The 24,541-nt window shown below is 40.9% G+C and overlaps 1 protein-coding gene across 2 annotated transcripts in view; it reads left to right on the forward strand.

The window, feature by feature from the left end:
• The window catches only part of EXOC4 (exocyst complex component 4), an 853,359-nt gene that overhangs the window by 784,344 nt on the left and 44,474 nt on the right, over nt 1–24,541 (forward strand). For both annotated transcript variants that reach the window (XM_055421289.2, XM_088834671.1), the window contains exons 16-17: nt 6,169–6,347; nt 9,347–9,506. In XM_055421289.2, coding sequence (XP_055277264.2) covers nt 6,169–6,347; nt 9,347–9,506 — 339 coding nt within the window. The remainder of the gene's footprint in view (nt 1–6,168; nt 6,348–9,346; nt 9,507–24,541) is intronic.

Here is a 24,541-nt window from a genome sequence, read left to right on the forward strand (position 1 = left end):
CATGGTTTCAACATTCAGGTTGCTTTCCTGTGAATGTGCTCCAGGTTGTCTTTGCTCCTTCTTAAGTATGGTACAAAAAACTAGACAGAGCGCTCCATGTAAGGCTCAGATAGTGAATGTTGACATACTTTATTCATTCCTTGTCACAGTACCAAGATTTTGTTTGTTTGTACAGTTAATGACAGAAAATGAGTAAGGAGAACCTCAAGTCAGTCATTACTGTAGTAGTCCAATGCTACAGTAGAGGAGATGGCTAAGGGCTCTGGGTACCCACAGTGGGTTACTATGGAAGAAACTTTTAGCTCCTGGGAGGCAGGAATCAGGTGTGCCTCATTCATTGCTCTGGCTCTAGAACCTGTAACAGCCCTGTTGTATAATAAGTGTTCAGTAAAAACTTCAGTGACTCTGGAGATTTAGCTGGTTTGAAATCAAACCCAGATAAAATAAGTGCAGGTTCCCCAAACAAAACATGCTACTCATCAAAGACAGTGAATTGGTTTGGAGCTCACAGTCCACCATATGGATTGGATTGGCCAAAAAATTCGTTTGGGTTTTTCTGTAAGCTGTTACAGAAAAACCCAAATGAACTTTTTGGCCAACCCTATACCTAAGAGGTACAAAGACTCCATGGCCCAACATCATCCTTGTCATCATAATCAGCTAAGATTAGTTTTGTTCCCATCCGCTTGTAAAGGAGAATCAGCTTAGGACCTGTGGTCCTGGAGCTGGTACAATGAAGAAGTGGCTGGTTTGGCACTCTCTGGCACTTTCACCCAAGAAGTCAGAACAGACAGAAAAAGGAGCGGGGGTGGTGGGGGGGCGCAGTTAATGGCGAAAGCTAGCAAGAAGTCTGGAACAACTTCAAATACCAAAAATTTGTCTTATTCCCTCAAATATTTTTACATCCATAACCCATCTTCTTCTAGAACATTGTTAAAGTTCAAACCAAAAAGTGCTTTCAAAGCCAGTAGATTCTGTTTTGAGGGACATGTGACATTTTACCTGTGTCCCTGTGCGTCACATTTAACCACTAAGCAGTGCTTTTTTTATACAGTTTGAAGCATAAGGCATGTGACAACCCCAAGAGATGAAAGACATGGTGAGACCATTAAAAATGGTTGAGGTTTTTTGGTTTTGGGTTTTTTCCCCTATTTGAACTTTAGAAGAGGAAAATTAGGTTGCCATTTCAGTCTGAGATGCCAAGAATGTCACCTTTATCAGCTGATTTCTCACCATCAGGAGGATTGTAAGTGGGTTCAGCAATAACTGCCTGTCGCTGTTGGGATCCTAACTGTGCACTTTCTGAAAACCAACCATCCTGCTGTGTAATCAGCAATATTTGCAGAAAAAATATTAATGCCAAAGTCATGTTAAGGTCAGCAACAACATGCCAGAATTCCAAAAGAAAAAAACCCATGTTTTCTAAACTTGATATTTGCCAATGAGTATTTTAAGTTCTTTTTCACCTCTGATCATTTGGGGAGAGAAAGATAGTGCCTTAAAATAATTTTTCTCTCTCCTCTCTGCCGTTCACTTCAGTATCTCATGAAAGTGTTAGTCGCTCAGTCATGTCCGACTCTGCGACCCCACAGACTGTAGCCCGCCCGGCTCTTCTGTCCATGGGCTTTTCCAGGCCAGAATACTGGAGTGGGTTGCCATGCCCTTCCGCAAGGGATCTTCCCAACCGAGGAATTGAACCCGAGTCTCCTGCGTTGTAGGCAGATTCTTTATTGTCTGAGCCACCAGGGAAGTCCAGTATCTCATAAACACCTCCAGTTCATAGTAATTTCCTAAGCAGTCTCTACCTCTAGTTTCTATCATTCTCTACCATTAATTTACTCTTTATACTGTGCCAAATCATCTTGGCAAAACTCATATCTGACTATGTCTTTTCACCTCTTAAAATCCTGTTTAGATGACCTCAATCCTATGACGACCTGGTCCCTGACCACCTCCCCAAGCTCACCTCACTCCTCTGTCATGTCATCTCTGTGTACTGAAAGGAACTTCTGGTCAGTCCTTAAAACTGTTCTCCATTCACACCCTCATGCCGTTGCACATGGTCTTCCCGTTGTCTGAGGCGTGCGTGTGTGCTCAGTCACTCAGTAGTGTCCGACTCTTTTCAACCCCATGGACCACAGCCTGCCAGTCTTCTCTGTCCATGGGATTCTCCCAGCAGGATACTGGAGTGGATTGCCATTTCCCTCTCCAGGAGATCTTGTCAACCCAGGGACGGACTCCAGGTCTCCTGCATTGGCAGGTGGACCCTTTACCACTGAGAGACCTGGGAAGCCTCATTGTCTGAGGTGGTAAAGTCTGTAGTTTACTGTAAAAGTATTTTAGCCTTGATGACTTGATTTTACTTTCAACTAAGAGTTACTTAGTTTAAATTTCAACTGTGAAATAGCAGTCAGTTTCCCCAGGCATGAATCCCATTCCAGTGTTGTTCAATTTTCATTTTATCAAAAGTCTCATTCTGGAAGGACTGTAACTGGTGCAGTTACTGGTATCCTGATCAAAACATACACTTCAAGCATATGAATGTCAGAATGAGTTTGTACTGGAAAAATTAATCTTTAGTTTTTAGTAACTGTTACAGTTATCACCTATCATAAAAATGCACTGATAGTCAAGATATTTGGATTTCCTTAAATGAACAGATTATGAAAATACAGCACATCCTATGCAAAACTTACTTTAAAATGGATTATACATCTAAGTGTAAAACTTCAAACTGTAAAAATCCTAAAAGAAAATATAGGAAGAAATCTTTGTAACTTTGATTGGGCAAAGTTTTATTAAAGCTAACCCCTAGAGTACCATCCATAAAAGAAAAAAATGATTAAATTGAACTTTGTCAAAATTTAAAACGATTCTTTGAAAGATATTGTTAAGATGAAAAGACAAGCCAAAGATTGGGAAGAAATATTTACAAAATGCATGTGTGATAACTTGCTACTTGCAACTGGCTCAGATAGTAAAAAAAATTCTGCCTGCAATGCAGGAGACCCAGGTTCAATCCCTGGGTCTGGAGAAGGGAGTGGCAACCCACTCCAGTATTCTTGCCTGGAGAGCTCCATGGACTGAGGAGCCTGGTGGGCTACAGTTCATGGGGTCACAAAGAGTCGTATACAACTGAGTGACTAACACTTTCTTTTCATCCTATATAAAAAACCCTCAATACTTAATAATAAAAAAATAAACAGCTCAACAAAAATTTAGGCAAGTGATATGAATACAAAGATGTATGGATGGCAAATAAACATATGAAAATGTGTCCAACATCATTAGTCACTGCTGCTGCTGCTAAGTCACTTCAGTCATGTTCGACTCTGTGCAGCCCCATAGACAGCAGCCCACCAGGCTCCACCATCCCTGGGATTCTCCAGGCAAGAGTGGGTTGCCATTGCCTTCTCTGCATTAGTCACTAGTGAAATGCAAATTAAAGCCCCATTGAGACACCACTGTACATCTGTTAAAATGACTAAAAAAAAAACATTTTTTTTTAAACTGACAACACTTGAGGGCCGTTTTCTAGAGGACATAAGCTAGACAAAGAAAGACAACTACTGCGTGGCATCACTTATATGTCAAATCATTTTTTAGGAAATCACAGAAACACAGTAGAAAAGTGGTAGCTAGAGGATGAGAGAAATAGGAAGTGGTTGGTAAAAGGCTACAGATTTCAGCTGTAAGATAAATGAGGTCTGAGGATCTAATGTAAACAGGATGACTGTACTTGATAGCATTGCACTGTATAATTGAAATTTGCTGACAGAGTAGTACTTAAGTGTTCTCATTTTTTTAAAAAAATAAAGGATAAATATGTGACGTGATGGGTGTATTAGTTATCTAGATAAAGGGAATCCTTTCACAGTGTATACATATATCAAGTTGCCATGATGTACACTTGCTATCTTATAATAATTTAATGCCAATTATACCTCCACAAAGCTTCAGTTTTTATTAAAAAAAAAAAAAAGCTAACAACAGAAAGTGCTGGTGGGAATGTAGAGCAACTAGAACTCTTGTACAACATTAAGTGTACATTTTGTAAGAAACCACTAAATTGTTTTCCAAAGGAGCTATGCCACTTTGCTTGCCTACTAGCGTACAAGAGGTCTAGTTGCTCTGCATTAAATTATTATAAGATAGTGAGTGTACATCATGGCACCTTGATATATGTATACATTGTGAAAGGATTCCCTTCATCTAGATAAAATTAAATGTACACTTACCATGTGAAGATGACTTCCCTGGTGGCTCAGACAGTAAAGCGTCTTGCTTACAATGCGGGAGACCTGGGTTCGATCCCTGGGTCGAGAAGATACTCTGGAGAAGGAAGTGGCAACCCACTCCAGTACTCTTGCCTGGAAAATCCCATGGACAGAGGAGCCTGGTAGGCTACAGTCCATGGGGTCGCAAAGAGTCTGACATGACTGAGCAACTTCACTTTACCATATGACTCAGCAATCCCGCTTCTAGATATTTACCCAAGAAAAAGGGAAAATTATATTTACACAAAAACCTATACAGGAAGCGGATTAATTCATAATCACTGCAAACAATAAACAACCTGATGTCAGCTGGTGATGGTTAAATCATGGCACAGTCACAGGCAGGAAGCCACGCAGCGATAACAAGGAATGGACAGCAACATGGATAAATCTCAGATGTTTGAGGCAGACTGAAAGACACTAAACTCCAAAGGCTACATGCCATATAATTGCATTTATGTGGCTTTCCAGAAGAGACAAAGCTATGGGGACAGAAAATAGATTTGTAGTTGCAAGAGCCTTGGGTTATAAGTAGGGGTTGACTTCAAGGTGGCACAATGGAGTTCTGGAAGTGATGGAATTGTTCTATAATTTGATTATGGTGATGCTTATACAACTGGTTGCATTTGTCAAAACTCATAAAACTGTACACTAAAAAGGTGAATTTACTGTTTGTAAGTTGTCACCAAGATGATTAAGCCTGTGGTTGCATTATTAGGGGTGATATTCAAGGCTGTGGCCATTTGTTTAGGCATATTCTCATTACCTGATGCCAGCTCTAAGCATAACAGAATCCTGACTCTGGATTATCATCCTGTCTACTTCCAGTGAACCTTTCCTGTCAAGATCAGACAGAGCATGGAAAACAATCACTAAACTTACAGAACAAACCTGTTTGATCTATACCTGCCAGTGGATGGGGGAGGGGTGGGGTGGTTGTATGTTTGTTTTCCGTAAATACCTATATGTGTAGTAGAACAATCTGGCCTGAAATGTGCTTTCATTGCAGCTTAATAGAAAGGTTATGGAGTAGCCAATCCTTCCCCATCTCAGACTTCCTTGATAGTTAGTGATATCTACCAAAAAGAACCTAAGAGTTGAACATGTTCAGACTGACTGATTTCAACATAGGAATGCACTGTTTCCTCAAGCTCACTCAGATGTGTCTTCTAAGCCAAGTATCAGCTCCTGTCCTGAACCTTTCCTAATACCCTCTGCACACTCCCATGACACCCTGGGTACACGTGCTTCTGAGTAAAAATCCATCCTCTTTTGGTTGTTTTTTCTTGGTCGTCCCCATTAAGCCATGGCATCTTAAATGGCACAAACTATGTCTTATATTTTCACACCTTCTAACAAGTTCACACATGTTCAGTAAGCGTCTTGCTTAGCAGTAGAGTACCGATAATAAATGTGATAATAGTGCTGCACCCTGTGCCTTTCTGTGTAGTAGTTCCTCAGAGCACCCTATGAGGTGTGTGTTGTTATCATCCCCATTTCACAGATACGATAACTGAGGTACACATCTAGCAAATGGCAATGGAAACCAAAGTTTCAGAGATCTGTGACCTCTGCCTCTCATTTTCAATGCAACGGTATCCTTGAAAGAGATAATACTTTTCACTCTCCAAGCAATCTTGTCACCAGAAAGATTTTTTAGCATATCTATTCATCACCCCCAATGTGTGGATTAAACAAGGGAGGATTACAGAAGCTGACTTGCTCAAGATCACTCGATTTTTCTATAAAATCACTAAGATAGCTTTCTGGTACATAAAAATTTAAAGGGCCACTGCTATCTTAAATATTTGGGTGCTCTGTCACAAGCAGAGGGTTATTTTCATCAGGAAGAATCATTACTAACTTCTTTCCCCATCTCTCTCTCTTCCAGGGTTCACTGTTTCCACTATCTCATCCCTCTTGCGAAGGAGGGGAACTACGCCATTGTTGCAAATGTGGAAAGTATGGATTATGACCCTCTGGTGGTGAAACTCAACAAAGATATCAGTGCCATTGAAGAAGCCATGAGTGCCAGCCTCCAGCAGCACAAGTTCCAGTACATATTTGAAGGTCAGACCCTGCCCCTGTCCCTGAGAGTTTGGGAGGAGAGAAAGGTGAAGGTTTTGCTGATTTTCTCTACTACTAAAGCTCAAAACTTGTAGAAAAAGGTTTTTGTTTTTTGCTTTTTGGACTAAAGCAGCAATACCTAGCCTCTCTGTGTATGGCTAGATAGGCAACAATATGGCTGCCATCTGCTCTTTCTTGACGAGGAGATTTAATCCAAGATGAGGCAGATGGCAGCGCGGCTGCCTCCTTGACACACCACTCATGAGAGCTGAGTAAATGTGTGGAGTGGACCACAAATTAACTCAAGAGGAGCTCATAAAGGAAAAAGAAACACACGCAATAAGAAGAGAACCCTGAGAGATCCCCTTGTTGGCTAAAATTATCACTGGAAGGGGAAGTTTTCTTTCAGAGAATGAATTCTTACCTGAAGACAAAACAGAAACCACTGATGAGCAGCTGTTCTGAGAAGTCTGCATCCATAAATGCCTTCAGAGTCAAGGAAGCAAGGAAGGGTGTGAACAGTACTGTCCAAAGGGGTTTGCCTTCAACATTTAAAAAAGGAGCAGCCAGCCAAATCATTTGCGTGATGAATTCCTCAAAGGACCCTTTTTTAAGACTTCCAATTATACCCCCTTTTTTCTTGTTTTGGTTGGTTTGTACATAGACCCCGGGGCCACAAGTATCTATGGTGTTTCACAGAATCGAGCCAGTATAACTTAAAACAAGTTAAGAAGGTACTTAGTGCAAAGGATTGTGGCAGCCTGAAGATGGAAAGAAAGTGTCAATGCATAACCGTGTCTTACTTTATAAAATGAATCTGTTCTAGCAAATGCAGGACTCCCCTGCCCCCCCAAAATTCTATTTTCCCATTAAATTATATCATAGCGATGAAGATGTGTTCTGAAAGGGAATATTCCTGAAAGACTTTAGCCAGAACATATAAGTGATAAAAAAAGTTCGTCAGCCCCATGGCTCTGTGTCCTGGGGACTGCAGTCATACTGTCTATGTTAAGAGTATAGGACCCATCCAAGAATCACTCTGCTGACCACACAGAATTCCCTTCTGGCTTTTGACACTGGCTCTTCCAAGTCCCACATGTCACCATTCACATCCCAGAGTTTGCCTCTTGTTTGGACATTTCTTGACATCTAATCCTTCTGGGAAACAATAGAGGTATAATCCACTGACACAGAAGAGGTTTTTAACTTAAAAAAAAAAATCATAAATTGGAAATTTCCTATTTAAAAAGCTAGGTATCCCCTGTCATATCACTTTCTAAATTCAAGGGCGTGTTACTGAATTTCCCAAGTGGAGGAGGTGACAGTGGTCTCTGTCTTATTGGTGTGGCAAGGAGAAATATTTCATTATTTTTTTAAAGGGTGTATTCAATCACAGATATTGTTTAAAATTCCTGATGTATATATAGTGGTAATACAAAGCAGACCAACTTTTAACTGGTTTATTATTATAATATATCATGCTTAACTATTATATACATTTATTTCTGTAATCTGTTTTTTATTCTCTATAACCAGTGCATCACCTCATAGCCTGCGCTTAGGACAGACCACATTAAACCACTGCAGAACAAAATTCTGCCTGAAGTTATGGCTCAAGGGCATCGTAGCAAAAGATCCTACAGAGATTTTTCACATAAATTGTCTAGCTCTAAATGTAAAATCCATGTGTGTGTTTCTGTTCCTTTGAGTGAAAAGCTTTTTACTTCACCTTAGAAAAGTAGCTAATTTGTCATCTTGAAGCAACATTGAGTGAGTGTAGCTGAAGCAAGAGATGTTGCCTTCTCCTGTCCTTTTCCAACATGTATCCTAATCAAGGGAAAACTTGTTTTGAAGACAGAGGGAGCCTTTGAACCTGAAGTTACACCCTGAGACAAAAATAGTAGACTATTCTTGACTAGTCAGACTAACGAGATTTCTGAGAAAATATCTTGCCAGAGTCCAACTTTGTAAGAATAAGAGAAGAAGGAGGAAGAGAGGTTTACTTAGTTCCAAGCATTTAGAATTAAAATCTAACTTCTAAAAATGGTAACCCACATGTTCCTCCGGTTGTTCTGAACCAACATTCCTCAACTTCATTACCTAAGATAACCTGAAATGGGATCTCTTAGTTTGTTGACATCCTAACCAGCAATTTGTCAAATTTCACAGACCTTAAGACAGTCCTTTGTCAGTGAGAACAAACCACTTAAGGAGACCCCTGAAAACTACACAGGAGTCTTGTGGGAACTCAGCAGTTAATATATGGTCTGCTTTTCCTTCCACTTCATTTCTAATTACATTCTCTCCCATTACTCCTTTAGAAATACACTCCATTGTCAGTGTTGAGTCATGTTAACATTAATGGCAAGAGTCTGATTTCTTATTGATTTATTTTTATTTACATAGGTTCCCAATCAACTTTTGAACCATAAGTCCAACCCCTACCTGTTGTGTAGGAGGGAAAGGAGGCTAAACAGATGATAGTATTTACATATGGTGTTCTCTGCTTTAAAATAACTCAACAGGAAAAAACAGAAGTTTTACACAGTAATTTAAAACAATCTAGCATATATTCTCAGAGAAGACAATGGCACCCCACTGCAGTACTCTTGCCTGGAGAATCCCAGGAATGGGGGAGCCTGGTGGGCTGCCGTCTATGGGGTCGCACAGAGTCGGACACGACTGAAGTGACTTAGCAGCAGCAGCAGCAGCATATACTCTTAAGCCTTGGCATATGGCTTTAACTGTATATGGCAGTGCAGAAACTGTGGATGTACCCGGTTTTTTACCAGCATGAAGTCTCCCCATTTGTAACTCCTTGGGCAGTATCTAACTACTCCGAAATCATTGTAAGATCAGGTGGTCCAAACATCAGAGCTGTTTTCTTTGGTCATTTACATTTTCTGAGGATTAGAGAGAGGAAGGAATCCTGTGTGTCCGTTTCTTCAAGATGGTCTTAATCTGTCTCCTCCTTCCCCTATCACCCTGTTCTGGTCCCTCAGGCCTGGGACACCTGATCTCCTGCATCCTTATTAATGGGGCCCAGTACTTCCGGCGCATCAGTGAGTCTGGCATCAAGAAAATGTGTAGGAACATTTTTGTCCTGCAGCAGAATTTGACCAACATCACCATGTCACGGGAGGCAGACCTGGACTTCGCAAGGTAAGAGCGGGTAGATTGGACTCAGTTCGCGTTCCAAAGCATTCTACCAAATCATTAATAAAAATGGATTCTTAATCATTAAAAAGCTAGTTTAAAAAATGAAACAGAAATGATGGATGTTAATTAAACTTACTGCAATGATCTTTTCACAGTATATCCATATATTGAATTATTACACTGTACATCTGAAACTAATATGTCAATTATACATCAATTTTGGAAAAGGGAGAAAAAAGGAACTAACAGATGTCCTTTGGTAATAGGGAAGTGAGTCTATAAAATTCTATTGGATGTTTAATGAATGTGAAACAGGTAATTTTTCCTATTGTCTAACCTAAGGTTTTTTACTACAGAACTTCAGTAACTTTGTTTTCTAATTGTAAAAGTAATGTGTGCTCATTGCATAAAATATGTAACATAAAATACAAAGACGAATATAAACATTTCTCAAACTTAATCTAAAAATGTGATATTTGATATACTTTCTCCTGGTTTTTATGCATGTGCTGTGTGTACAGGTGAGTCTCATTCATGGGCATATGTATTATTTCTCTTTACAAAATTGTTAATGGGTTTTTTATTCATTTAATTTGTGTTTTCCTATATCATTAGTGACCTTTGAAAACATGTTTTTTCCCATATCCATTAATGTCCCTTGAAAATATTCTTTTTAATGCCTGAACAAATGTTTCATGGGGTAAGTAAATCATATCTATCTGATGATTAATATTTGCAGATTTGTAGACATTGGGATTTTTTACACATTCTCTCATTATAAATAACATGTATTGAATGTATTTTTACATGGGTCTATTTCTTCATCTCCTGTCTTTCCCAGTTGAATCCATCCCCCCTTCTTCCTTTCGTTGGGGAGAAAATGGTTACTCATCACTCTCCATGCTATTCTTTCATGTAACTGAAGGTTATTTTTTTTAAATAGTGTTTGGAGTTTCTCTTTTGAAGGTTTGCTGATCTCAGTTTTTAGGGTTTCCTTGTAATACTCTTTTTCAAATGTAAGAGTTAATCTTCTTCTCTCTTTATGTGGTCTCAGCACTACCCATACCTTTCTTAAGTCAGTGGATCTTTGGGGCTCTAATGAAAACTTTAGAAGTTTTGAAGAGGATGGATAACAATTATGGTGTTGGTGTTTTATTGCTGATTATACCTGGATGAATTTTTCCATGAACCCCTTTATTGCTGGGAAGTTTTCTGTTTTTAATAGTCCAGCATGCTCATGCCTATTATTTAGTATTTCTGTGTCTTTTCACTTGACTTTTTGATTCCTGAAGAAGTTTAATAAAATTTGAAATAATTTGAGAAATTTCTGGGGATGATGAAATGCTGTATTGCTTTGACAGTGTTGATGCACTGGAAAAGACTCTGATGCTGGGAGGGATTAGCGGCAGGAGGAGAAGGGGACGACAGAGAATGAGATGGCTGGATGGCATCACCGACTCTGAGGACATGAGTTTGAGTGAACTCCGAGAGTTAGTGATGGACAGGGAGGCCTGGCGTGCTGTGATTCATGGGGTCGCAGAGTCGGACACGACTGAGCACCTGAACTGAACTGAAGACATCCATGCTAGGATCTTTGTCTTGAAGTCATATAGCCATCCATCTTCACTTTCACCTTTCTTCTCCAAGTTGCCACTCGTTTGTTCCATTGCTACCCTGTTGTTCTGCTTTTCTGTCCTCCTTCTCTGTCGTTTTCTTTCTGTTTGAGTGTGTGTTCATTAAATTCCCTATCTTAGGCTAAATTCAGTGGAAAGCATTCCTTGCTCAGATTAGGGAAACCAGGTGTGACTGAATGCTGCATTTATTTGGCCTCCCTTATGGGGAATGATCTCATTATTGAATTAGTCTATTCATAATAACATTGAAAATGGGAAGTTAAGAACACAGAGGCCTGAGGGATACAGAGAAGCATTACTAATTCTCTGAGGAATCTAATTCCTAAATTCAATCATCCTTTTTTAAATGATTTTTTTTTTATTTTGCTGAAGTAAGTAAATTAACACAGCTTTTGACAGACACTATGGGGCCTGCACACATACTGAAAACCCTAGCATCTGAATAATGAAATGATGACTGGGCAGTGTTGAGGTTGACCTTAATGGGCCATGTACCAGCAAAACATTTCTTCAGTGAAGCCATGCCTCTCATGGTTGGATTTGGGAGTGATAGCCAAGGAAGCGGCTATAAGCTAAAAGATGACCACTTGGGAGAGATACTGCTCTTATTACTGTTCATGGATTTTGAGAGGAGATAGGCTAGCCTAAGTATATTGCACTAGATGATTCTGTCCTGATCACAGTTCAGAAAGACATATCTTTACTAGACTCATAAGCTTCAGGAAGCCGGGATTTTCTGTTTCCTTGGTGTGTGAACCAGAGTAAGTGCTCACTTTGTATCCTGGATGAATGACTAGGTATCAAATCAAGGCTTCTTTTTGTGGTAAGGAGCTTGGATGATGGCAGAGTCTAGTTCATCTTTAACATCCTGGAGATTTTAACCAGCTGTCATGGAATCGTTTTCTTATAGGCTGTTGAGAAACAGAGCATCTCCTTTGCAATTCTTTCTTTCTAGAAAGTGTTACAAGAAAGAGTACTACTATTCATAGGCTCTTTCTCCTTCATTTTCTCTTGCTCTCCTACATACACATATACTAAACACACGTTATAGCCTTGGTTGTTTGTTGGTTTTTTTTTCCTGTTCTTGATTTTGGTAGGGACAGGTTTTGTGAAATGGGCTCCATCAATTCTACTGAGTGTGAAACAATGTAAAATAAACCTAAGAGTGATACCAAAATAGCCAGAAATAATAGACTGCCACAGTTTGTCTCAGCATTCCCTAAGCAATGTCTAATCAAGCATGGACAACATCTGTATTTCCAGCAAACCTTTATAGGAATGTTCTCTTCTAATGTAGTAATTAATCACTAGTTGCCATGTGTCAGAAAACTTACTTAACAAAAAGTTGCAAGGCTCTTGTAGCTTTTCGCTTTCACAGTCTTCCTGACCAGTGGAAGACAGAACGCTCTTCCACTATAAAGAAATGAGAGATCTGGCCTCATTCCATTTATGTTAACTCTTCTACTCATGGTACTGTTGGCTCTTTCTTCGTACACACCTTTGGTCCAACTAATCTCTAATAGGAATAAATCTTGGGTGAGCAAAGGCTCAAAATAACCCATAATGTGACCAGAACTGCTGAGAGACCCTGTCCCCTATGGTAATGATCTCTGCTATGGTTTTGACCCTTTTGACCCAACCATTGATTCTCAGGCTCAAAAAGAGGCTTTGTCCTGGAAAATCACTACAGACTAGCTAGAAAGTGGAAGGCCACTATGAGTGTGCTCTTTAATTGCCTTCATCACAGAGCATCTTATCCTGAACTGTCATGTGCTTCCAAACAACCCACTAGTCAGGAGTAACGGGAGAAGGCTGAATGAGTACTTCCATCCCCAGGGTGAATCTGGCAGCCTTTATAGTTCAAGTGAAGCCATTGTTGGGGGAAAAAAATCCCAGAATTTTCCTCCTAGTCCTTCCATCTCTTCACACATTTCCCTTTTGTATTGGTCTCTCTCATTATAGTTGCCTCTTTTCTCCTTCATCTCTCCTGTTACCTCTGTTATCTCTCCTTGATTCTGTGGTCTTTTTGGTTTTCTTTAGAATGATATCTCTCTCATTCTTTAATCTGGCACAGATAAGGAAATGAAAACTAAGGTTCAGGACGTGGTGAGGTCCTAACACGTAAGGAAGTGTCCTCGTCCTTTTATTCATTTGTTCAACAAATGTTTATTGAGCCTGCATCCTCTCTAGGTCCTACTGCTACTGCTAAGTCACTTCAGTCATGTCCAACTCTGTGCGACCCCAGAGATGGCAGCCCACCAGGCTCGCCCATCCGTGGGATTCTCCAGGCAAGAACGCTGGAGTGGGTTGCTGTTTCCTTCTCCAACGCATGAAAGTGAAAAGTGAAAGTGAAGTCGCTCAGTCGTGTCCAACTCCTAGCGACCCCTTGGACTGCAGCCTACCAGGCTCCTCCATCCATGGGATTTTCCAGGCAAGAGTACTGGAGGGGGGGGCCATCGTCTTCTCCCTACCCTTGTGGAATTTACATTATTCTGGGCAAGAGAGACAAACTAATAAACAAGTAAAATTCAAAATATGCCAGATGATGATACGTGCTATGGTGAAAAATTAGATGTTAAGAAGAAGAGAGTGTATTTGGGTATAATGAAGGTAATTTGTGATTTCGAGTGTTCAGGGAAGTTCTTAATGAGATAGTTTGACATTTGAGGAAAGACCTAAAGGAAGAACAGGTCATGTAGATATCTAGAGGAGCTTCTGAGGAAGGGAGCAGTAGGAGCAGAGAACTAGAAAGAGGCCTGTATTTAGCATTTAAAGAACAGAAGGAAGGCCAGTAAGGCTGAAGTAAATAAACAAGAGAAGAATAAGAGATGAGTCAGAGGTTTAATCAAAAAGCTGAGATCTTAAAGACCAATGTAATAACACTGGCCTTTACTTTGAGATTGGAAGCTAGTAGAAGAATTGGAACAAAAGAATGCCATGATCTGACTTATGTTATAAAAGAGTCACTCTGGTTGCTATGTGGAATAGATGATTTTCTATTTTTCCCAAGGAGGGGAAGTTACAGACAAGGGCAGAAACAGAAGGATCTGTTAGAAAACTATTGCAATAATCTGGGTGAAAAATAGTGGTGATTCAAACCACAATTGTAGCAATGGAGAGGATGAGAAATGGACAGATTAGGATATATTTTAAAAGTGGAGATAACAGGATTTGTTAAGGGATTGGAAGTAAACAAGTGACCCCAAGATTTTTGTTCTGAGCAATTCAAAGGGTGATGTTTTCATTTATTGAAATGAAAATGAGCCAGACAACGGGAAAGGCAGGTTGAGTTGAGAGGGTAGACTAAGAGGCAAATACAAAGGGGCTATCAAGAGTTTGGATTTAGAAATATGAAGCTTGAGATGCTGATTAGATGTCTAATAGAGGCAAAGAAGAGAGACCTGGATATACAAATCTAGAGTTCAGGAGAGAGATGGTTGCTGTTCAGTCCCTCAGTCGTGTCTGACTCTTTGTGACCCCATGGACTGCAGCACGTCAGGCTTTCCCATCCTTCACTACCTCCTGGAGTTTACTCAAACTCATGTCCATTGAGTTGATGATGCCATCCAACCATCTCATCCTCTGTCTCCCCCTTCTCCTCCTGCCCTCAGTCTTTCCCAGCATCAGGGTCTTTTCCAGTGAATCAGCTCTTCTCATCAGGTGGCCCAAGTATTGGAGCTTCAGCTTCAGCATCAGTCCTTCCATTGAATATTGAGGACTGATTTCCTTTAGGATTGACTAGTTTGCTCTCCTTGTTGTCCAAGGGACTCTCAAGAGTCTTCCCTAGCACCACAGTTTGAAAGCATCACTTATTCAGCACTCAGGCTTCTTTATGGTCCAGTCTCCCAGTACATGGCTACTGGGAAAACCGTGGCTTTGACTTTATGGACCTTTGTTGGCAGAGTGATGTCTCTGCTTTTTCAGGAAAGAGGTATAGGCTGGAAATGGGAGTTTGGGGTTCATTAGCTTATAAACGTGATGTTAAAGCCATGAGACAGAGTGAGAACTGAAACTGCAATGAGAATGAGTAGAGCAGAAAGGAAGGCTGACCAAGAATCGGTCCTTGGGTCCTCCACTGCTGAGATGTTGGAATCCTGGGAAAGAACCAGCAAAGGAACCTGAAAAGGAGCAGCCAATAAAGTAGGAGGATAACCAGGAGAGGTTTGTGTCCTAGAAGTGAAGAAAATGTTTGAAGAGGAGTGTGTCTTCATCTGTGTTAAATGCTGTCAGTAGGTTAAATGAGCTCAGGATAGAGAATCAGCCACTAGTAGACTTGATCAGATATCTGAAATGCTTTGGTTTGCATTCCTTTATCTGCCCTACAACTTACCTAGTATAGCAACAGACTTGGAACATATTTAGGGAAGCCTGCTCACTCCTCAATTCCATGGTAGGGTCTGAAGCATTCGGGGTGAACAGAAATGCAATTAGTGTGATTCTAGTGTGGTATATAAAAGACCAAATTGGCAGCCTCTTTTTTCTCATTGAATAGTTAGAAAGAAAGCCCTGCTCTACCCAGCATAGATACTCATCCATTTCCCATGATGAAGCAGAGTTGTGATCACTCTTAGAGAGATACTAACCAATGGTGACTTCCCTGGTGGCTCAGATAATAATGAATCCACCTGCCATATGGGAGACCTGGGTTCAATCCTTGGGTTGGGAAGATCCTCTGGGGGAGGGCATGGCAATCCACTCCAGTATTCTTGTCTAGAGAATCCCCATGGATGGAGGAGTCTGGAGGGCTACAGTCCATGGGGTTGCAAAGAGTCAGACACAACTGAGCGACTAAGCAGAGCACACAACTAAGTGAATTTGCTTTTAATGATGGCAGTCTCTGCTCCTAGGTACCCCACACCTCTTTAGCCCCAGTTCCTCTTCCAGAAGCTCCAAGTTAGCTTTGAAGCTGTTCTGTACATGTTGACGTAACCAAGTCCTCTATCCTATATATAGTACCCATACTACGGAGTGGGAACACCTACTCCACAGAAGACAACAGAAAAATCTCACTGATAAGGGAGTAAACCATTTGCTACCTGGGAACAAAAGAAGAAAAAAACCTTGCCTGAACTGCCTCATCTGGACATAGGTTTATATGGAGAAGTACAGTACATCATATTTGTTTGACTCAATAAGAGGTTGAATCAAGAAAGTGAAAAGACCACTAATAGAATGGGAGAAAATATTTGGATATCGCATATCTCATAGGGATTTATATCCAGAATATATATAGAACTCTTACAACTCAATAACACAAAAGCAAATAATCTAATTAAAGACTAGGTAAAGATTTCCCAGTAGCAAAGTCCATACCTAGTACCCCAATCTGGTTCTAAGTACTGTTCTTCAATAAAAGGAAGCAGGGCTCCTGCCGAAAATGACTGATTGTAGGACTGGAACAAGAAATAGACAAGATGAGCCTGTAGTATTAATACTTTCTAAAGATCCTCTGGATAAGGAAATGGCACCCCACTCCAGTATTCTTGCCTGGAAAATCCCATGGACGGAGGAGCCTGACAGACTACAGTCTATGGGGTTGCAAATAGTCGGACATGACTGAGCGACTTCACTATAGTACCAGCAAGTAAGGAAGTACTAATCACACACACACACATAACACAGTGTGTCAAAGAGGCACAGGAACCAACTGGAAGAGCTCCCAATGGTAAAGAGGGGACCTTTTGAGCAACAGAAGAAACAAAGTACTACTGAATTATAACCCAAACTATCAAGTAAATATCCATAAGTCCATACTGATGTAAATGAATCTGTGCAGAAGCATTCCAGATAGATTATGGAGCTAATCTAAAGGCAGAGGCCCACTTTTTAAGTCTGGTTGCACATAATGATTTCCCTCCAAAGAGTGCACGTGGAATGTGGGGGAGTGACTTTATAGTGGAAAAATCTGACAATAGTATTTCAGCCAGGTGATCAAGGTCAGCATCAATATGCATAAATCGTGACCCATGTAATAAAGACAAAAAGTATCAAATAAATTCCAGTACATGAAGATCCTGCAAAATACCCATCCAGTTCTCCTCAAAACTGTCAGGTTTGTTAAAACCAAGGAAAATCTAAGAAACTGTAATAGCCGAGAGGAACCTAAGAAGACATGATATAAGTAAATATAATGTGGTATCCTGGGTAGGATTCTGAAACAGAGAAAGGACATTAGGTAAAAACTAAGGAAATGTGAGGCTTCCCTGGTGGCTCAGAGGGTAAAGCGTCTGCCTCCAATGCAGGAGACCCGGGTTCGATCCTTGGGTCGGGAAGATCCCCTGGAGAAGGAAATGGTAACCCACTCCAGTATTCTTGCCTGGAGAATCCCATGGACGGAGAAGCCTGGTAGGTTACAGTCCATGGGGTTGCAAAGAGTCGGACACGACTGAGCGACTGAACGGAACGGAAGGAAATGTGAATAAACTATGGACTTCAGTTAATAATTTATCAATATAGGTTCATCAGTTGTGCTAAATGTATCATACTAATGTAAGATGTTAATAATAGGGAATTTGGGTATAAGGTAAACAGGAAATCTCTGTTCTTCCCAATTTTTCTATTAGTCTAAAACTGTTGCGAAAAAATAAAATCTATTAATAAAAAAATGGCAAAAAATTTAATAAACATTTGTCTAACAAGACATATAGATGGCCAGTATACATACGAAAAGATGCTCAACACTGTTGATTACTAGGGAAATGCAAACCAAAATCACAATAAGATACCACATCACAGCTACTAGGATTACTATAATCAAAAAGACAATAGCAAGTGTTAGATGACTGTAATCAAAAAGACAGACAATAGCAAGTGTTGGAGAGAATGTGGAGAAACTAGAACACTCATATCAATACATTGCTGATAGGACTATAAAATGGTGCAACCGCTTTGGAAAACAATTCGTAAGTTCCTGAAAAAGTTAGCCATAGAGTTACTCTGTGTGTGTGTATGCACGCGCGCGCGCTTGTATGCTCAGTCATGTCCATCTCTTTGGGACCCAGTGGGTGGGTGGGAGGGTGGGTGGGTGTGTGTGTGGGTGTGTGTGTGTGTGATGTCCGTGTGTGTGTGTGTGTGTGTGTGTGATGTCCGTGTGTGTGTGTGTGATGTCCGTGTGTGTGTGTGTGATGTCCGTGTGTGTGTGATGTGAGTGTGTGTGTGTGATGTCCGTGTGTGTGTAATGTCCGTGTGTGTGTGTGTGTGTGATGTCCGTGTGTGTGTGTGATGTCCGTGTGTGTGAGTGTGTGTGTGTGTGTGTGTGTGATGTCCGTGTGTGTGTGTGATGTCCGTGTGTGTGTGTGTGATGTCCGTGTGTGTGTGTGATGTCCGTGTGTGTGTGTGTGATGTCCGTGTGTGTGTGTGATGTCCGTGTGTGTGTGATGTCCGTGTGTGTGTGTGTGATGTCCGTGTGTGTGATGTCCGTGTGTGTGTGTGTGTGTGTGCGTGTGTGTGTGATGTCCATCTCTTTGGGACCCAGTGGTGTGTGTGTGTGTGATGTCCATCTCTTTGGGACCCAGTGGGGTGTGTGTGTGTGTGTGTCATGTCCATCTCTATGGGACCCAGTGGACTATAGCTCACCAGGCTCCTCTGTTCATGGAATTTTCCAGGCAAGAATACTGGAGTGGGGGACTTCCCAGTAGTCCAGTGGCTAAGACCCTGTACTCATAATGCAGATGGCTGGGGTTTCATTCCTGGTCAGAGGACTAGATCCTACATGCTGCAACTGAGACCTGGTGCAGCCAAATAAATAAAACCTAAAAAAAAAAAAAAAGAATACTGGAGTAGGTTACCATTTCCTCCTCCAGGGGATCTTCCTGACCCAGGGATAGAACCCATGTTGCTTGGCATCCATATGATCCAGAAATTCCACTTCTAGGTATAGACCCAAGAGAAATGAAAATTTATATCTCCACAGAAATTTGTACGTAAATGTTCAGAGCAGCATTATTCATAAAAGCCAAAAAGTGGAAACTGCCAAGGTAACCATCAACTAATAAATAAAATATGATCAATCCATATGTACAATAAATTTATTCAGCTATAAATACAAAAGTACTAATATTTGATACAGCATGGATAAACCTTGCAAACTTTAAAAGTGAAAGGATCTAGTCACAAATCATATGTTAACTCCACTGATATGAAATGCTCAAAATAACTAATGTTATAGAAGTTGAATGCATAGTGGTTACTTAGAGCTAGTGGGTTGGAAGGAAATGGGACATGGGTACAAGGTTTCCTTTTGGGGTGGTTCTAAGATAGATTGTGTTGACAGTTGTACAGCCTTACAAGTATATTAAAAGACATTTAATTGTGCACTTTTGATGAATGAATTGTATGGCATGGGGATTACCTCTCAATAAAGCTATTTGTTTTTGTTTTTTTTTTAGAAAAGAAAAACTGACACAGTGTTATATAGCAGTTATACTTCAGTTTTTTAAAAGGTTCAACTTTAAAGATTTTAAAAGTCCTAAATGTTATAGGAAATAAGTAGCCCAAGTTTTGTGCTCACATTAATGGGGAGCTTTGTAAAGGAAATATCTAACTCTTTTTGAGTTTTCCTAACCCATCTGAGAGAGATCAAGACAGAATTTTGGAGGAGATAATACTTAAAACTAATCTTTTTAAAAAATATTTGTTTGTTTGGCTGTGCTGGGCCATATCTGTGGCATGCTAACTGAGTTACAGCACGTGGGATCTAGTTCTCTGACCGGGGATCGAACCTGGGTCCCCTGCACTGGGAGCATGAAGTCAGCCACTGGACCACCAGGGAAAATCTCAATACTACTCTTAACTGAAATTATCCGGGATAGGGAGAAAGCCATTTGGAACAGAAAGGGCAGTTCAGGGTGACTGGAGCAGATGCTCAAGGAAGGCAGTGGTGAAATGTAAGACCTGAAGGGAGACCAGAGCTGGCTCAAGATAAGCCCCGTCTTACGGAGGCCTTCTCTCTGCAGTTCCAAGACACGCCTGCTTCTCCTCTCAGCACCCTCTGTATTCCTTGCCCAGATTTATTTTTTAGCACATTTCACCATCTGACGCATTTAATATATGCTTGTTTCTTTGTTCCTTGTCTATGAACTCTAGAAGGCAAGAACTCTTTTTCATGTCTGTATCTCCAGGGCTAAGAACAATACTTGGCATGTAGTGGTGGTGGTGTTCAGCCACTAAATTGTGTCCAACTCTTTGCAACCCCATGGACAGCAGCACGCAGGCTCCTCTCTCCTCCACCATCTCCAGGAGCTTGCTCAGACTCATGTCCATTGAGCCTGCGATGCTATCTAATCATCTCATCCTCTGCTGCCGCCGCTTTCCTTTGCCTTCAGTATCTCCCAGCATCAGGTTCTTTCCCAATAAGTATGCTCTTTACATCAGGTGCCCGCAGTATCAGAGCTTCAGTGTCAGTCCTTTCCATGAGTATTCAGGGTTGATTTCCTTTAGGATCAGCTGGTTTGATCTCCTTGCAATCCAAGGGACTCTCAAGAGTCTTCAGTAGGCATTCAGTAAATATTTGTGGCGTGATAACTTTAACCTTGTTGTGGCCTAAAGAGCTTTAAGCAGAAAAGTGAGATGGTCAGATTTGTTTTCTAAGAAGATTATTTCAGCAACTGTATTGAAAATGGCCTTGAGGGCAATAACCCTAGAGGCCTTGCAGACCAATTGGAAGGTAATTGTAGAGAGAGAGACGTACAGAGCCCGAACTAGGTCAGTCCTGGTGGAGATGGAGGGGACAGATTTGAGATGTATAAATGAGCTGAAATGTGCAGGATGTAAAGAGTGATTGAATGTTGAGGATAAAGAAAAATGGGTCAGCTCTGACCCTCCACTCTCTGACGTGGATGTCTAAGTGGGTCCCCACACTGTTCAATCAGGTAAGCCTATAGGAAGAGGGAGGAGTAGGCTTGGCAGAAGGAGGATCATCAGTGGACGTGACTAGTGTAAGATGTGTGTGATTTCCAGTGGAGATGGCTCATGTGCAACTGGGTGTGTAAGTTAGAAGCTTGGAGAAGAGTGGAGGAGGGGAGGGGCCTGGTTTGAACAGTTTGTGGAATCACCAGCTTGAGGTTGTTATTGAAAACCATTGGAGGACAGGACTTCTCTGGCAGTCCAGTGTTAGACTAGAGCCCCTCTGTGCTTCCACTGCAGGGGTCATGGGTTTGGTCCCTGGTCAGGGAACTAATATCCCACAAGCTGCATGGCACGCCTAAAAGAGAAAAAAAGAACAACAAAAAAAATGAGAGTAGATGGAGAACACCAGCATGTAAAGGGCATGAGAAGGAAGAGGGACCCCAGAAGAGGACAGGGAAGGAATGACCCCACAGTACAAGAGCCAGAAAAGAACAGCGCATGAAATTGCTACCTGCACTGACATGGTACTCTCCCCACAGATTGATCCAGCACCTTTCTTCCCAATCAATGAACACATCTTCTCATTTTAATTTCTCCCAACTCCTCTTTGAGGTAGACTGTTTAAATGCTTTCCTCAAGGCAGCAGAGTGAGTGACAAAGCCAGCCTAAGCATATCGGCTTGAACTCCTGCTTTATCCTTGACCTTGTACTTTCTCTAAGGCCAACGATGACCTCTGGCGTAGCTGAGAATATTGAATTCCTTCCAAGGGAGCTGCTTTGGTAGACGTGATTCCTACAAACCTATTGTCCCAGGAACATTACTTTGGATTTCTGCAGAAAAGGTTATTATGGGTTTTCCTATCTGAAGTGACCAGGGAGCTGTTTGATAGGTAGGGATTAGCAATGACATGCTGCCATCTACTGGAAACACCCACGGACATCCAGACAGACCTGTGGCCTCTTGACTCCCTGTCACTCTGATGAGTAAGGAGCGGGGCTGCCTCAGCGGTAGGCTTCAGAGGTGAGAATAATGAAATGTCCTCACCTATCACATGAAATTTCCTTAGACTGCCTTGCTTAAAGAGCAACTCTATTCCTAAAATATATGTGTGTATTTTCCCATTATTTTCACATTTTTCCCCAACTTTATTGTGCTGTTAGTCTTATCTGCCTTTCTGATTCTGGAGTAATGCATCCTTTTTCCAACCTTTACCTGTCATATATCCCAGAACTATGGCTCAAGATTATTAACCATGTGAATTTGTGATTAATTTTGCATGAGAAATTAGTCTGCTATCAAAATTCTTTCGGTAATGATGCCACTATAAATTCTGTTACATCTCCTGAGTTTCCTAGTGATGCAAAACTAACCCTGACTTTCCTAGATACCCAAGTCACTGGGGAAATACAAGAGGCTACATGGCTTTCGCTCCCTGGAAGAAGGAAATATGGCAGTTATTAAAATTTAGTAACAAAACAAAACTTTGTGTGGCATGATCTCTGAGGCAATTTTTGTAAATATTATTACAAGTAGATTTAAATACCGTTACATTCCCCCTAATTAAACTTGTATTTGACTTTGTCTCTGACCATACCTGTTTCTGACCATACCACTTTCTCCTGATCTCCTTTTTCTGTGTTTACTGCACTCATAGTAGGTTGCATACATTCTACCAACTAATTAGTAATTAATTGCTTTATTAATTAGGTGAGTATGCCTACTGGTCTTCATATCCCCCCGAGAGCACAGCAGAACAATGAGTACTCAGAAGGCTCTCAAAAAATAATACCTGTCAGTATCAGTGTTTGATTCCTTATAAACCTATCCAGTGTGTGAGCTTTGGTTCAGTAAGATTTCTTTTGATTGTGCTCAGTTACTGTCACCATGCCTTGTGCATGTGTAACGTCAATGTGTAATTTCAGGTTCCCTGAGATTATTGGCAGCCATAGTGGTCGTCTTCCCTTTGTTGCACCTGTGCTAGAATTGGAATGATTCAGAGGTTAGCATAGATGGCAGGTGTTATTATATCCAATAAAGATCCTGTGGAACAGAAATCAGAAGTGACTTGTCCAAAATCTCTCGTCAAGTTGTGCTGTTTATATCCCCTGCGTGGCCTCTGTAGTCACGATAGTGCGGAAATTAAGTTAATTCACCCAGTGAGGCCATTTTTCTGCCAGGAAAGGATTGTATTGTTCTAGAAAGACGTTACGCTTATTCCGTGACTAAAGCTCAGGAAAGATCATTCTGATGATCACTCTATTAGAATCCTTGGTGAAAAACTTGACACTGGAAGCTGACACCTTTCTTGTCTTATAAATAAAGATAGAGGGTTTAATTTTGATGCTTAAAGGAAGAAACAGGCACAGTTGGCTGTAGTGGTATACACAGAGCTACTCCAGAAGATCTTCCCAACCCAGGGATCAAACCCGGGTCTCCTGCATTGTAGACAGACGCTTTACCATCTGAGCCACCAGGGAAGACTTAAACAGAGCTACAACCCCTTACAAATCACATAGAGGCCAGACTTCCTTCTGCACTCCCTCTCTTGTTCCATTGTATACAGAAAGCCCTTCTCTTCATTCCCACCCCCTGCTTTGCCTAACACCATTTGCCAGTCTAAGAGAATAGTGCTGAAGGGAGGCCAAGTGGCTTCAATGAGCTCAGTGGTCAGCACCCAGCCAGACCATTTTGCTCGCTCAGCCTCCCTAACAGTCAGGTCCATATCCATTTCTCACCTTATAATCTCTTTTCTCTCCGCCTCAATTTTCTATCCTCTGTAATTATTAAATAATACCTTATTATATCCATATGGTTCTTCATTTGTTGTTGTTGTTTAGTCACAAAATGTGACTACTCAAAGTGTCCTACTCTTTGTGACCCCATGGACTACAGCACACCAGGCTTCCCTGTCCTTCACCTGAACTTCACACAAACTTCACCCAAACATCAATCTCCCGGAGTTTGCTCAAACTCATATCCATTGAGTCAGTGATGCCATCCAACCATCTTCATTTGTACCTATTGTGTAATACTTTATTGCTCTAATTCTTACTAACATGTTCTTCCTCCCCACTTCATTATAAAGTTCTTGTGACTAGTTACCATGATTGTGATTTGCGCTCCTTTGGTTTCTGAAATTTGTCTTTTGTTTTCCTTTTCTTCTCTGTAATAGTCAGCAACCTAAAGTGTTCATAGGTAATATGAGTTTCCAAGCATGCTTGATGAATATGAATTTCCTTGCATGTTTCAGAGAGCATCCATAGCTAATTATAGATAGGTTACCAAGAAATAAACATGTGCCTGATAGACCTGTGGCTGCAGACTGCTTTTACTAAAGCAAAGACAGCATCTAGCAGTCAAGTAACTTTAGCGTAGATCACCTAGAAGCCTAATTATTTACTTTCTCCCAGTGACGATGATGATATATTCCCATTTTAATGAAAGAGTCGTCATTGTTACTATTATATATTTGAACTCAATAAATGACATGAACCTTAGGAAATGTTTTACCTACACTGGTTCACTGAATCCTTCCTGAAATTCCATATGTAGCTATT

The sequence above is a fragment of the Moschus berezovskii genome, chromosome 3, assembly GCF_049115385.1.
Source record: "Moschus berezovskii isolate FMDL1 chromosome 3, NW_MosBer_1.0, whole genome shotgun sequence".
In the NCBI taxonomy this organism is placed as follows: Eukaryota; Metazoa; Chordata; class Mammalia; order Artiodactyla; family Moschidae; genus Moschus; species Moschus berezovskii.